Source organism: Sarcophilus harrisii, chromosome 3 (assembly GCF_902635505.1).
Source record: "Sarcophilus harrisii chromosome 3, mSarHar1.11, whole genome shotgun sequence".
Classification (NCBI taxonomy): Eukaryota; Metazoa; Chordata; class Mammalia; order Dasyuromorphia; family Dasyuridae; genus Sarcophilus; species Sarcophilus harrisii.
In genome coordinates, this window is record NC_045428.1 from 535908175 (window position 1) to 535921490 (window position 13316).

Genomic DNA, 13316 nt, shown 5'->3' on the forward strand with positions numbered 1-13316 from the left:
GTAAGCTATGAGATCTTATAAACTGGGTTAGGCTTTTTTTGTCTTGTTTTCTATTTCTAGTACTTAGCACAATGTCTGGAATATAGTGGACCCTTAATTCTTCTATGGAACAATACTTCATTTCTTGTTATTTTTTTTGGTCTATTAAAAGCAACTATAGCCCTCTAGATGTCTTTTCTTCTCCCTCATCACAACCATGTCCAATTTCTTATCCATTTCTCTATCCATATAGATTTTCTTATCTATTCCTTTTCTCTGTCTGATTCTTCTGCTTTTTTTCCTCTCTTGTTAAGGAGTTAAACACAATTGTTTTTGTTTGTTTTGTTTTCTTTATCATTTATGAGTCCTTTCCTTTCCTCCCCTTTTTTATTCTTTTATTTATTTTTAGTCTTTATTTTTAAATATTTAAGTTACAAATTATTTCCCTCCTTTCTATCCTTTCTGCATTCATTGAGAAAGCTGATAATATAATGTCACTATACAAGTGAAATCATGTACAACATTTATATATTAGTTAATTAGAAGCAAGAAATGTAAAGAAAGTGAAAAAATTATGGTTTAATCTGTATTCAGAGCTCATCAGATCTCTTAAAGATCATTGCATTGATTAGGATACTTAAGTCTCCAACATTTGATCATTGTTATTATATTGTAGTTACTAATGTATTATGTTCTTCTGATTCTACTCACTTTATCTTGAATCAGTTCATATAAGTATCCCTAAGCTTTTCTGAAACTCCCTGATTATCATTCCTTATAGCTCAATAAGATTCCCTCTCAATCACATATCATTTTTCAATCAATAATCATCTCCTTTATTTCCTATTCTTTTCCATCACTAACAGAACTTCTATAAATATTTTTGTATATAAGTCCTTTCCCAATCAATCCATGTATCCCTTATTGGTAAAGCTGTTAATTAGTTTAACCATCATGGAAACAATTTAGAACTATATTCAAAAGTTACTAAGTTGTACATATCCTTTGACCTAGCATTACTACTATTTGGGTCTATAATCTAAAAATATAAAAACAAACACAAAAGACTTATACATACAAACATATTTACATCCACTATTTCCACTAAGGTGGGTTCATCAGTGCCGGGGGCGGGGGGGGGGGGGGGGGAGGGGTGACTGCATAATGCATAGAAAATGAATATAATGGAACATTATCCTGCTGTTATAAAAAATGAAAATTATAATTTCAAAAAAAACCTGGGAAGATTATGAATGGATGGATATAGAGTGTTGTGAGCAGAGACAGAAGAACAATTTATACATTAAAACCATAAAATAGATAAGTAATAGAAGAAAATAATAAATAAATCAATAATAAAATAAACTAAATATAAAATAGATAAATAATCTTTAAAAACTTAAAATACTGATTTTTTTTAAAAATGATCAACTATGGCACCAGAAGAGAGATAATGAATCATGATCCCCATCCCATGATATAGACTAAATAGGATCCAGAATGAAGAGTGAGGTATATTGGCTGGAAGCTATGAACAATTCAATAATTTATTTTATGTATATTTGTTTTAAAGACTTTGTTGCTGTTTTTCATTGTTTATTTTGTTTTATTTTTCACTAGAGAGCAAGAGAGAAGTAAAATATATTTTTGTTAATTCAAAAAGATATATTGTGAAAATCACATTATTCTTTTTTATTGCCCATTCAATATAATAGGCTCCACTAAAGTATGCCTTGCATTTATTAGGAATATAAAATGCATCCTACAAGTAGAATAATATAAGCCTATAAAATATACTTAACAAAAAAAGAACTACTAAAAAATTGAGAAAGCTAGGTATATATAATATTTGGCAAGACTATTAATTTAGTAGGAAAATCACAGAAGGGACAATTTCAAATTGGTGAAACCAGAGAGAGGATAAAAAGAAGCCAGGGCTCAGTTTTTTCCTCTCATCTTATTGTTTATTGTGAATCTTTCCTGAAAATTCTAAAAACTCGCTCACGAATCTGTTTGGTTCTGACTCCATAGATTATAGGGTTGAGGCTAGGGGGTATAACCACATACAGATTGGCCAAGAGTATATGGATGTATTGAGGAACATTTTTGCCAAAGCGATGAGTAAGGAAGGAAAAAAGTGCTGGGGAATAGAAAGCTAATATAACACAGATATGAGAACCACAGGTATTGAGGGCTTTGAATCGAGCGTCCCAGGAAGGAAGTTGGAAAACAGCCCAGAGAATCAAGGCATAAGATATTGCAATCAAAATCACATCCAAAAATAGAATAGAAATATCCACCAACCCATATATGCTGTTGACTCTGATACTAGCACAGGCCAACCGGGCAATGCCCATATGCTCACAGTAAGTATGAGGAATGATGTGGTGCCCACAGAAAGGCAGCCGAAGAAGGAGGTAAACAAGTGGGGCCACCATTAATAAACTTCTCAAAACAGCTAACACTGCTATAATGCCAATAACCCTATTTGTGAGTATCATACTGTACTGAAGGGGATAATAGATGGCCACATAACGATCAAAGGCCATGGCCACAAGCACAATAGTTTCCATGGCTGTGAACATATGGATACAGAACATCTGTGTGAGACAACTTCCAAAGATAATTTCTCGTAGGTTGAACCAGAATATGCCTAGCATCTTAGGTATGGTGGCTGTTGATAAACCCAAGTCAATCATGGCCAATATAGCCAGGAAATAGAACATGGGCTGGTGAAGGCTATGTTCACTCTTGATCACTAATAGAATAGTGATATTGCCCATGATTGCAACTAGATAAGCAAAACAGAAGGGGAATCCAATCCAGATGTGGAAATGTTCTAGTCCTGGGATGCCCAGTAGCAAGAAGTAAACGGGGTGGAATTCAGTGTTATTGAAAGGAGACATTTTTAGTGGAGGCTATAAATTTTGCTCATCAAAGATAGATTATCCATCCCTATGAAGAGAGTGGGTCCTTTGCAGTCAATATTCTGTCAAAATACAAAGAAAATAGTTACTTCATAAATAGATAATCTGAATTATTTATTTTTATAGATTATAAGCAGACTTGTATAAGCAGAGAAGCAACATTATAGAATAGTGGATAAAAGTTTTGACTTGGAGTCAATGAAGTCAAAGTTAAAGTTCTCTCTGTGACACATACTAGCATTGCAACTATGATCAAATCTCTTAATCTATCAAAGCATTCCAAACTAAGAATACAAATGAGAGACAAGCCATCAATTTATATTAGGTGGAGGAGTTTTCACACTGAGAACTCTGAAAATTGTTGAAATCACAGGTCTATGCCCAGATATTATTTTCTAAATAAATTTTTTCATACAAGGGCAGCATGTAAGGAAACTTAGACACATTTGGTATGCATTTAAAGTTCAAAAAATACATCACTATGAATAATTATGACAGCTCACAAGTTAACTTTGTATACTCTAACTCTCAGGAGTATCCACAATCAACAAGAATTTATTAAGAGCTTAATACTGCCAGGTACTTTACCAGATGCTTGAGATATAAAAAGCAAAATTAAATAATTCTTTATCTAAAGTAAATTACATTCTGTAATTTACATAATTCTTTGTAAGAGAATATTTATGCACTTATTTTCTATAACAATATGCATAGGTGATTTTTGTGGCATAGAAAGGCAAATTTTATATTTTTAAGGAGTTATATTTCTTAGTACTTCATCTCCAATAGTCTCTACCACAGAAGTTATTAGCTTCCCATAGAGGCTAATAGTTGTGGTTGCTATTTCTTTTAAAGGAGATGAAATTTCGGATAGTAACAATGTATTTTTGTTATACAGGGCGTCAATAAATAGATTGAGGATTTAACCATCATTAATGTGTGACTTATTGTGTCTGCTGAAGAAAGAACAGAGAAAAAGGATCTAAGAATATATATACTGAGAAAACTATCTAACCCCATCTTGAAAAGAAACATCAAAAGGAATTTTTAGAATAAATGAGAGAACCAAAAGGTGGGAATGTGTTTCCAGAATTAAAAAATTGTTAATTGTAATAATGATTGGAGGTGATTTTGATATCAATCTTTTTACAGCTGACATATTGCAAATGTTCATGTCTTTGTTTTATTGCTGGTAACATTCTTAATCAGTCCCAGCAACAACACTGGTTGTGTTCATGTAAAATTTGGAAATGAGTAGTGGGAGAGTAGAGGTGGTGAGTTAGAGAGAAGAATAAGCAAAAGCTTATGGAAAAAGAATTTCTCTATTTTATTATGTTAATACTATTTAATAAGTTGGGGTAAGGGTTTAGTGTGAAATAATTAATAAACAAAAGATGTCTTGCAAGTTTAGCAATTGACAATTTATATAGCTTTTAAGTGCTTTATAAATATTATTTCATTTTATTCTCACAATAACTGAAAAGATGAGGAAACTAAAGTAGACAGAGGGATCAGTGACTTACTCATAGTCACACAGAAATAAATATCTACAACTTTGGGCCACTTAAAGAGTTGTGATATTTTCCAAATGAAATCCTATGCAATATGTCCTATGAATTTCTCAACATGGTACCTTTGATAGATATATGCACTAAAGGTCTTTCTTAATTGGATATTGCATGACTCAATATGGACAATATGAATTCTTCATTTACTTGTTTATTTTTTCTGGAAACAGTCTGCTATAATGAGATAGATATTTTAACAAAAACCATATTTTCAATAAAATCAGAGAACTTGTCAAAAAATAATGTTAGGAGCAAAATAATCAAAAACTTTGTGACAATAAAAAAATGAACCTAATAAAATGGCATCATATCATTTTACATGTTTGACAGAATAATGTCTATATGGTGAATATTAAAGGAAGAATAGTATATGTAGAATGGAGATTTGTGTGTTTTTTTACCCATGTAGATGATAGGAGATTTAGGAACCAAAGAGGATTCTTTACCTTCACCAAGGCAAATTTTTATTCCTTCTGAGAGGGAACAGGAATTTGAGTTTATTCTGTTCTTAGGAAGAGGAGATGTTAAGCAAGAATGCTATCTGCCCCCTTAAATATTGTTAGTATAAGAAAATAAATTTTAAATACAAGCTATCCTTCATTGCTATCCCTTAATGGCAAATGGATGTTGCAAGCTAAATAACCAAGACTAGATTCTCTTCTTGCCAGATGCTAATTACCCAATGAATATACATGAGTTTAGCAAATAAATACATTTAGGATAATCAATAACAAAAAATAAATCAGGGAAAGTATATAAAAGATAATATATACCAGACAATGCAGAGAAAATGATCCCTCTCATTGGGACTGAAATAACTCAGATCAACTAGATCTCAACCATAGATAGATTCTCCAAAATCTCTTGTGTAGCAAGATTGAGGATAGGGATAAGACAGAGACTGGCTCCATTGTCTGTTCGTCTTCATTTTACTATTAAGTTACACTTACTAAGTTTTCTTGACATGTGATCTGTAATTAATAAAATGTGTTGATTTCTTGTTCAACTCAGCATTTCTGAAGTACTTACAATGTGCAAGATATTGGAAATGCATAGAAAAAGTACATACTTCTAGCAGAATGCATTCTACTTGCAGAATGTTGTCAGAGGAGTAAGACCTGGATCTGTGACTGTCCTTTCAGGGACCTGAAGAGAGACTAGAAACTTACACTTTCTCTTTTGAAGATAGAAGCCAAAAGACCAAGTTGTTTCTTCTCTCTAGCACTCATTAACTGAAACACATACAGGAGGAGAATATTAAATAATCAGTCTCCAACAATGAAGAGAATATCATTCAAATTATGCTTTGAGCCATGTATACATAAATACTACAATACATAGTGGCGGCACCTGTCTATATCCTCAGACTGCTCTTTAACCTGTGCCCAGGCTGGCAAAATGACTGCTTGGGGTGAGAAAGCAGTTTTGGCAGTTCAGAGACCATAGCCATCTCAGAGAATGATAGGGAAAGAGGGAGTTTATGGGTACAGACCAAACCCTCTGTCACTCATGCTACCAGCATGTTGTAAGTTATACAATAAATATTTCACTTTACCTTGAAAAAGATTGGAAGTTTGTTGGAATGTTTACAAACTGTTAAGTCATAGAGACAATAATTATCTAATTTAGCATGGTTCAGTATGATTGATCTGATCTTACATGGAAATATTATGGGCCAGAAGAAACAAGGTACTAAGTAGAACTGATAGACAATAATGCTTGGTTACATCCAGTTGAGCCTCCAGGGCAGTGACTCTCCTCTCTCTTTCTGCCTCCTCAGCTCTTTCCTCGAGTTTTTTCTTGTAAGCAGATGTCACAAATGCCTCTTTATCATCAAATTCTCCCTTCTCCATTTCTCGTTCTCTCTAAATTTTCTTCTCCATCCTTTTCTCTTGCTCCTTTTTTCTTATTTCCACCACTTTTAGTAGGATGTGAATGTACTTGGGCTTTCTGTCTTTTACTGCAAGTAATTTAGGATTTAAGAAACATCTGATACTGAAAGAGCATGGCTGACAGTGAGACTGTTGAAGGAGCTTTGAAATCTTCAGGAATCATTGGATTCCATAACACAAGATGAGACTCAGTAGGAATCATTGGATTCCTTGAGATGAAAAATTGTTGATGAGACTATTGCAGTACTTAAATTTTCATGTTGATTCATGTTATGTTATGTTACTACTAGCCTGGGTTATATTGCTATGTGCTTATGTACTTTGTGTAATTACGTGTAATGTCTCCCATATTGATGGATTTGTGTACACCTTGTTTCATACCTATTTCAAGGGAGCCCCTTTAGAAACCCGCTAATCTGATTTGATTTTCTATTTCCTTTGGTGCTTTCATCTCCCTTCCTGAGATGTCAAGGAAAGCATGACGACCTTTTTTTTAATGTTGTTTTCACTCCTTTTTTGAGCAGTCAGGGAAGGCATGATCACCTTCTTTTTGGGGTTCTCACCTCCTTGAGAAGTCAGGGAGGTCATGACCACCTTATGTTCTAAAACAAAAGAAAGCGGGAGATGTTAGAATCTTTACAAACTGTTAAGTCATTAGAGTTGATAGAGATAATAATTATCTAATTTAGCATGGTTCAATATGATTGATCTGATCTTACATGGAAATATTATGGGCCAGAAGAAACAAGGTACTAAGTAGAACTGATAGACAATAGAAGTTGACTTCTTGAAGTAGGTATTCATAGGGTTGCAGTCTGAGAGTCATTTTGAATTATTGAGGTAAAAAGTTCTCAAATATGATGAAAATTTTAATGTTAAATATGGTTAGGAAAGCCTCGTTGTCCTCTTGTTATCTTTTGGGGGATGAAATCATATAGGTAAACATAAAATTCACATTATGATCAAATTATTCCCTCATATTAGAAAACATTAGTTATGCAGTGGATAGAGTGCTAAGCCAATAAGATCTAAGGCTCCTGGCCTCAGACTCTTGCTAGCTTTGTGACCTTAGGCCAGACAATTAACTTCAGTTAGCTTAATTGTAAAATGAGGATAATAATAGCACCTGTCTCACAGAGTTGTTGTGAAATCAAGTGACATATTTATAAAAAGTGTTTATCACAATGTCATTTTCATAGTAAGTGCTATATAAATGCTTATTCTATCCCCCCAATATATCAATCTTTTTCAGTTTTTTTAAACAAGCATATAACAGAACTGAATGGATAGATAAGTTCACCTTTTTAATGTGAAAAAAATTACTCCTTAATCATTAAGTAATAGGACTATCTCCCATTGTTATCATAATGTGTCTATGTCTCAAATAATGTATAATTTTGAAAGAGAAAATGTTCTAGACTTTGGGCTATAGCATGCACAATTGTGATCTCCTCGTCCTATCTTTAGTTCTCCCATCCCATTGTGCTACCCATTACAAACATAGTGGTCATGTAATAAGTTTGACCCTGTTAACAGCTATTTTCCTATTCCTCTTGTGATTAGCAATAAAGGTTGTTCTAGTTATCTGTTTGGTCCTTGATTTTCATCAGAACTCACCTGCACTACAAAAAAAAGACATCTATTAAGAGTGCTTTCTTCAAAAACTACAGAAAAGTCCAGTGCTGTTTTGGCCTCAGACAAGTCACTTCAAATCTCAATGCCTTTTGCACCCTTTCAGGCTATAAATTGAAGTGAAGTTATGCCAATGAAGCCACATATCCAAATCCCAAGCCTCTTGCAATATTCTGCAAGTAGAATGAATTCTATTAGTAGAATGTCTTGTAGTTTGTCTTTGCATCTCCAGTAATTTGTACCTAGTGAGTACTTCAAGAATGCTTGTGGAATTCAATTGGAATTTAAGGAGTTGACCAAGAAATCACCATTTATATTAATCACAGACTGCTTGTCAGGAAAAGTTAGTAAGTATAACTTGGTAGTCAAAAATAACAAATGTCATCTTGAACTGAATTAAGAGAAGCTGCAAAAAGAAAAATAAAACTTTGGTGTAAGGAAAAAAACTTCCATCAATATGATTGGAGATATATGAGCAAACATATCAGATATTTTGAATGGTGAATTCTTGTTTGGTATGAATTGAAAAAAAGATGACCCATGAAATCCCTCCAACTCAGAGGTCCTGCTTTGACTTCTTGTATGTTTCAGTGCATGGTTCAATTCTTATCATTTTTCTGGTCTTCAGAGTTCTTTTTATTTTGGAAAAGTGTTGAACTTTATCATCTCCAAAGTCTTTTTTACTTCTGAATCCTATAATCTTGTGATCTTATCAGGTAACACAACAGGAAGTAAATGCTGATCATTACAATTTTTTGAAATGAGGGGATTAAAAGTAAAAATTAAAAAAAAAGATGAACATGAAAGTGTCTATACTTGCTTCACAAACTCAAGAATAAATCCATAACAGAAAAAATACCTGGCATGGTATTTTTCATTAGAAGTGGGATACTAATAGATCTTAAGGAGATGAACTACATATTTGGTAGAAGTGGGAAGAGCAACCGACAGGCAAGCATTTCTTTTGCCCAGGAACTGCACAACCTTTGTGTATGCCTTAGTATTTTGTGTCACTGTATAGTCTTACTCACATCCGTATCCCCTTATCTACTCTTGTTTTCTTCCCCAGCCTCATTGCCCCTGCCTACTCATACATAAACTTCTCATCTACTCACTTCTCTCCACCTTGGTCCCTCAATGTGGTTAGTACGTGGATTCCAGGCACTTAACAACTCTTCTTCTGGAATAGACTCACCAGCCATGAGTGCAGTTCTGGGATCCTTTCTCTCAGACAGGACTCTGAGATGCTCAGAAGTTATGTATGTGAAATTTATATATAATTGTTATAGAGGAATGGGGATTTATAAAAATCTATGTTCCCACAAGGAAAGGTTCATGATTCAGAGCTCCCTGGAGCTAGAGTTGTGCAAACAGAATTACAAATTACCTAGGGGAGAGATTCATTCTTCACTTGTAGAGAATGGTGATCACACACTGCTACAAGGCCTTCTACTGGATATTACATTGTTCTTCCCTTCTTCAGTCTATCAGTGGAAGGGTCCTGTCATTTGGAATCCTATTCCAGAGACTATCTTTCTTCCAGCTCCCATAGAAGTAATGGTTGTATTCTGGAGTAAACTACCTCCTCTCCTAGAGCAATAGTCCCAGTGCTTGAATAGAATAGTTCCTCACTACCTATGTTGCCATTGACACCACCAGTGCCTTACCCCAAGTTGTACAAGGAACAAGATTTCCTAATTATAGCTCTATCGTGCTACCAAAAGATAACTGCAAGTTAAATGTGATAGATGGCATTTATTATGGATCATAAATATAGTTTGCTAAAAGTAATAATTAAAGATAAAATACAAGATTGTATTTAAATGTTCATGTGAAAAAGACATAGATGTTTTAATGCATTGCAAATGAATCAAAAGTGTGACATGGAAACCAAATACTAATGTAACCCAAGCTTACATTAAAAGAAAAAAATGTTTATAATAAGGAAGCCAATGTTACTATGTCCCTTAGTCTTGACCAGATCATATTCTGAATATCAATTTCCATTCTAAGCATTTTAGGAAAGGCACTGGGCTGATGGAGTGGATGCAGATTGCATGTTGAGGGCACTGCAAACTTTCCATAGGAGAGTAAGTTGCAATAGCTAGAAAGACAAGCACCCTCCTAAGATACCTGGAAAAAGTGCCAAAGACCAGAAGCATTCTGTGCTATTGTTTGACTTCTGAGGGTGAAGGCAGCAATGGATAAAAATTTTAAGGTGATGTTTGTTTGATAGGAATAAAACTTTCAATGATATTCTTAGGTGGGTAGAATATATGCATTGTTAAAAGCCCTGAAATGATATGTGTATTATAACTTTCCAGAATTTTTTCAATGAAAAAAGTGATTTAATTTGAAGACTATTTATTAACTGTGTGACTCAGGTTATTTATCTACTTTTTGACACTCAATGTCAGTTATAAAAGGGAATCAATAATACTTATACTGCATGGTTGTTATAAGTAAAACTTTGGTTTAAACAAATTTAATTTTTAGTGAAACGTTTTAGCCATTCTGAAGAGCAATTTGGAACCATGCTCAAAGGCTATAAAACTATGTATACCCTTTGATTCAGTATTGCCACTATGAGGTTTATATCCCAAAAAGATCATAAAAGAGGGGAAAGGACATTCTTTATACAAAGGATGCACAAAAAATGTTTCCAACAGTCTTCTTTGTAGTAGGAAGGAACCGGAAATTGAACATGCCCATAAATTGGGGAATGGTTAAGTTATGGTATATGAATGTAATGGAATATTAGTGTTCTCAAATATATAATGAGCAGGCTGATTTCAGAAAAGCCTAGAAACAGTTGCATGAACTGATGCTGTGTGAACTGAGTAGAATCAAGAGAACATTGTAAACAGTAAAAACAAAATTATGTGATGATCAGCTGTGATGGATGGACTTGACTCTTCTCAGTAATTGCTATAGATTTGAGATGGAAAATGCCATCTGCATCCAGAGAGAAAACTAAGTAAACTGAACCAAAGAACAATTTATAAGGAAGTAAAGAAAAAATGGATATCCATGAATATAATTTCTTCTACTAATATACATATTTTTTTCTTGATCTGGTAATTCATTGCTATATATTTTGAATCCTCCCTGATATTCTGCTGAGCACATGACAATGTTGTCTTTTGTCAAAAAATCAAATAGAAATAGGGGCTACTAAATAAGCACAAGGATCCCTGTGGGTTATATACTGATGTAAACAAACATATATCAATATTAGCTGTGTTTTGTTGTGATTTTACTTATTTAGTTAAATATTTCCCCATTACATTTTAATTTGGTTCAGGATGCATGCAGCCTATGGATTGCTTATTAGGCACCAATTGTACATAGTAAATGCTTAGTAAACATGTATTGAATTAATGAATGAACAATTGCACTGCACTAAATAAAAGGATTACAAGTACAATTATATATAATGGCTCCTACCTGCAAGAAGCTTATTTTTCTTTGGCTGAGGCAATTGGGGTTAAATGACTTGCCCAGGGTCACACAGCCAGGAAGTGTTAAGTGTCTGAGGCCAGATTTGAACTCAGGTCCTCCTGACTTCAGGGCTGACACGCTATCTACTGCACCATCCAGCTGCCCCAAGAAGCTTATATTCTAATGAGGAAAGACAATACATAAAGAAGAGTAAGAAGGTGAGGATGTCAGGGTACCTGCCTTTGGGGAAGACTGTCATGGAGGAGGAAAATAATGAAGAGTTGTCTTTATATGTGAGACCAAAGGGATTCCTGAGTAATGTGTTTTCTTGATAGACATGAGGGTTGTCCATATGTTTCTGTGGCTAAAAATACAGTATCAATAAGACTAAAGTGTTGATATGGAGGAACAAGCAATCATAACCTTGCCATACCCTATTGTTCACAGTACAGATACATTGATAAGGTAGTCTCTTTCTTGCAGATACAAGATTTTCTTCTGTGAGGAACTTATGGATTATTATGAATATTTTATACATTGTGTGTATTTTATGATTTACCATAAGTTTTGTGCATTATATTTTATGTAGGATTAAATAAAGGTATCATATTCCTTATTTGCACTTGTTACTTCCAAATATATCTTTTACCTCTGTGGAAACAATTCCACAGAAGCTATGTTTGGAGTTTTCCTGGAATAAATTCTGGAAGGAGTTAAAATGAATCAGGAAGAATTTGACCATTTTGGTATCAATCCCTAAGGTTATGCCTCATTAATATTATTGCAGAGCTTGTGGGTTCAGAACTACATCCATATATATTTCTTTTTCTCCTCTCATTTCCTTTCCCCTTTCCTAAGACAGCAAAAAATCTGCTATAGGTTAAATACGTGAAATTCTTTTAAATATATTTCCTTATTTGTTATGTACAAAAAAAAAATCAGACCAATATGAGAAAGAACATAAGAAAGAAAAAAGCAAGCAAACAAAAAGTGAAAATACTATGCTTTTATCAACATTGTTTTCTTACTTTATTTTTTTTCCTTCTTTCATCTCCCCATCACCTCCCAAGTAAGCTACAGTAAAGAAAACATATTTATATATACATATACACATGCATACACATGCACACTCCACATACTCATACATGGTTTCCCTATACCTGCTGACTCTTGTTTAAATTCTGCTCCAGAACTTGCCTTGCTATATTAACCTCTCCCACCCGAGAATCCCTCCTTTATCTTCTTTCTTCACCCTTTCCTTCCCTATCTACTCATTATTCTCATTATTTCTTTATAGATTTTGGAAGATGCTATACCCTTTGTGGTATATATGAAGTGTTACCTATTGAACTCATTCCCAATGTGAGTAGGTTTTCAGAAATATGAGCCCTCCTCCCCCCTCTAATGTTTATGTACCTATTCTTCCTTTGCACCCCACTTATATAAGAGGATTATTATTTTTACCTTAACTGTGAAAATCTTTCTTTTGAGCTACCTTATTGTTGATATGAATCATAAACATATAGTACATATTTCCCTTGTAAAAAAATGAACAATTTGCCCATGTTTAAATAATTTATCCATATTAAGTTCCTTAAAACTGATCTTTGATATTGGTTCTTATATTAAATTTTTTGTTAAGTTTGGATTTCATTGATAGAAAGTCCTGAAAATCTATAAGTTTGTTGAATATCTATTATTTTTCATTCTAAATTATAGATGTTTGCTGAATGTGATATTGTTGGCCATAGGATTAATTCTTTTGATTGTTGGTAGATATGATTCTAGTAGTCGATTAACTATGAAGATAAAAGAGTAAAGAGCTAAATAAATAGCCAACTTGGGACATTGTTTTGTGGAAAGAGGATTAACTTTGC

General features: G+C 33.6%; 1 protein-coding gene across 1 annotated transcript; it reads right to left on the reverse strand.

Moving 5' to 3' along the window:
- Positions 1–1943: 1943 nt before the first annotated feature.
- Positions 1944–2888, reverse strand: LOC100914981 (olfactory receptor 52E8-like). The gene has a single exon (XM_003764869.2). It carries the CDS (start codon positions 2883–2885, stop codon positions 1944–1946), a length of 942 nt encoding a protein of 313 aa, XP_003764917.1. The 5' UTR covers positions 2886–2888.
- Positions 2889–13316: the final 10428 nt, after the last annotated feature.

Bases quoted from the DNA above. Each gene is read 5' to 3' on its own strand.
- LOC100914981 (XM_003764869.2), bottom strand. From the start codon at position 2,885: ATGTCTCCTTTCAATAACACTGAATTCCACCCCGTTTACTTCTTGCTA.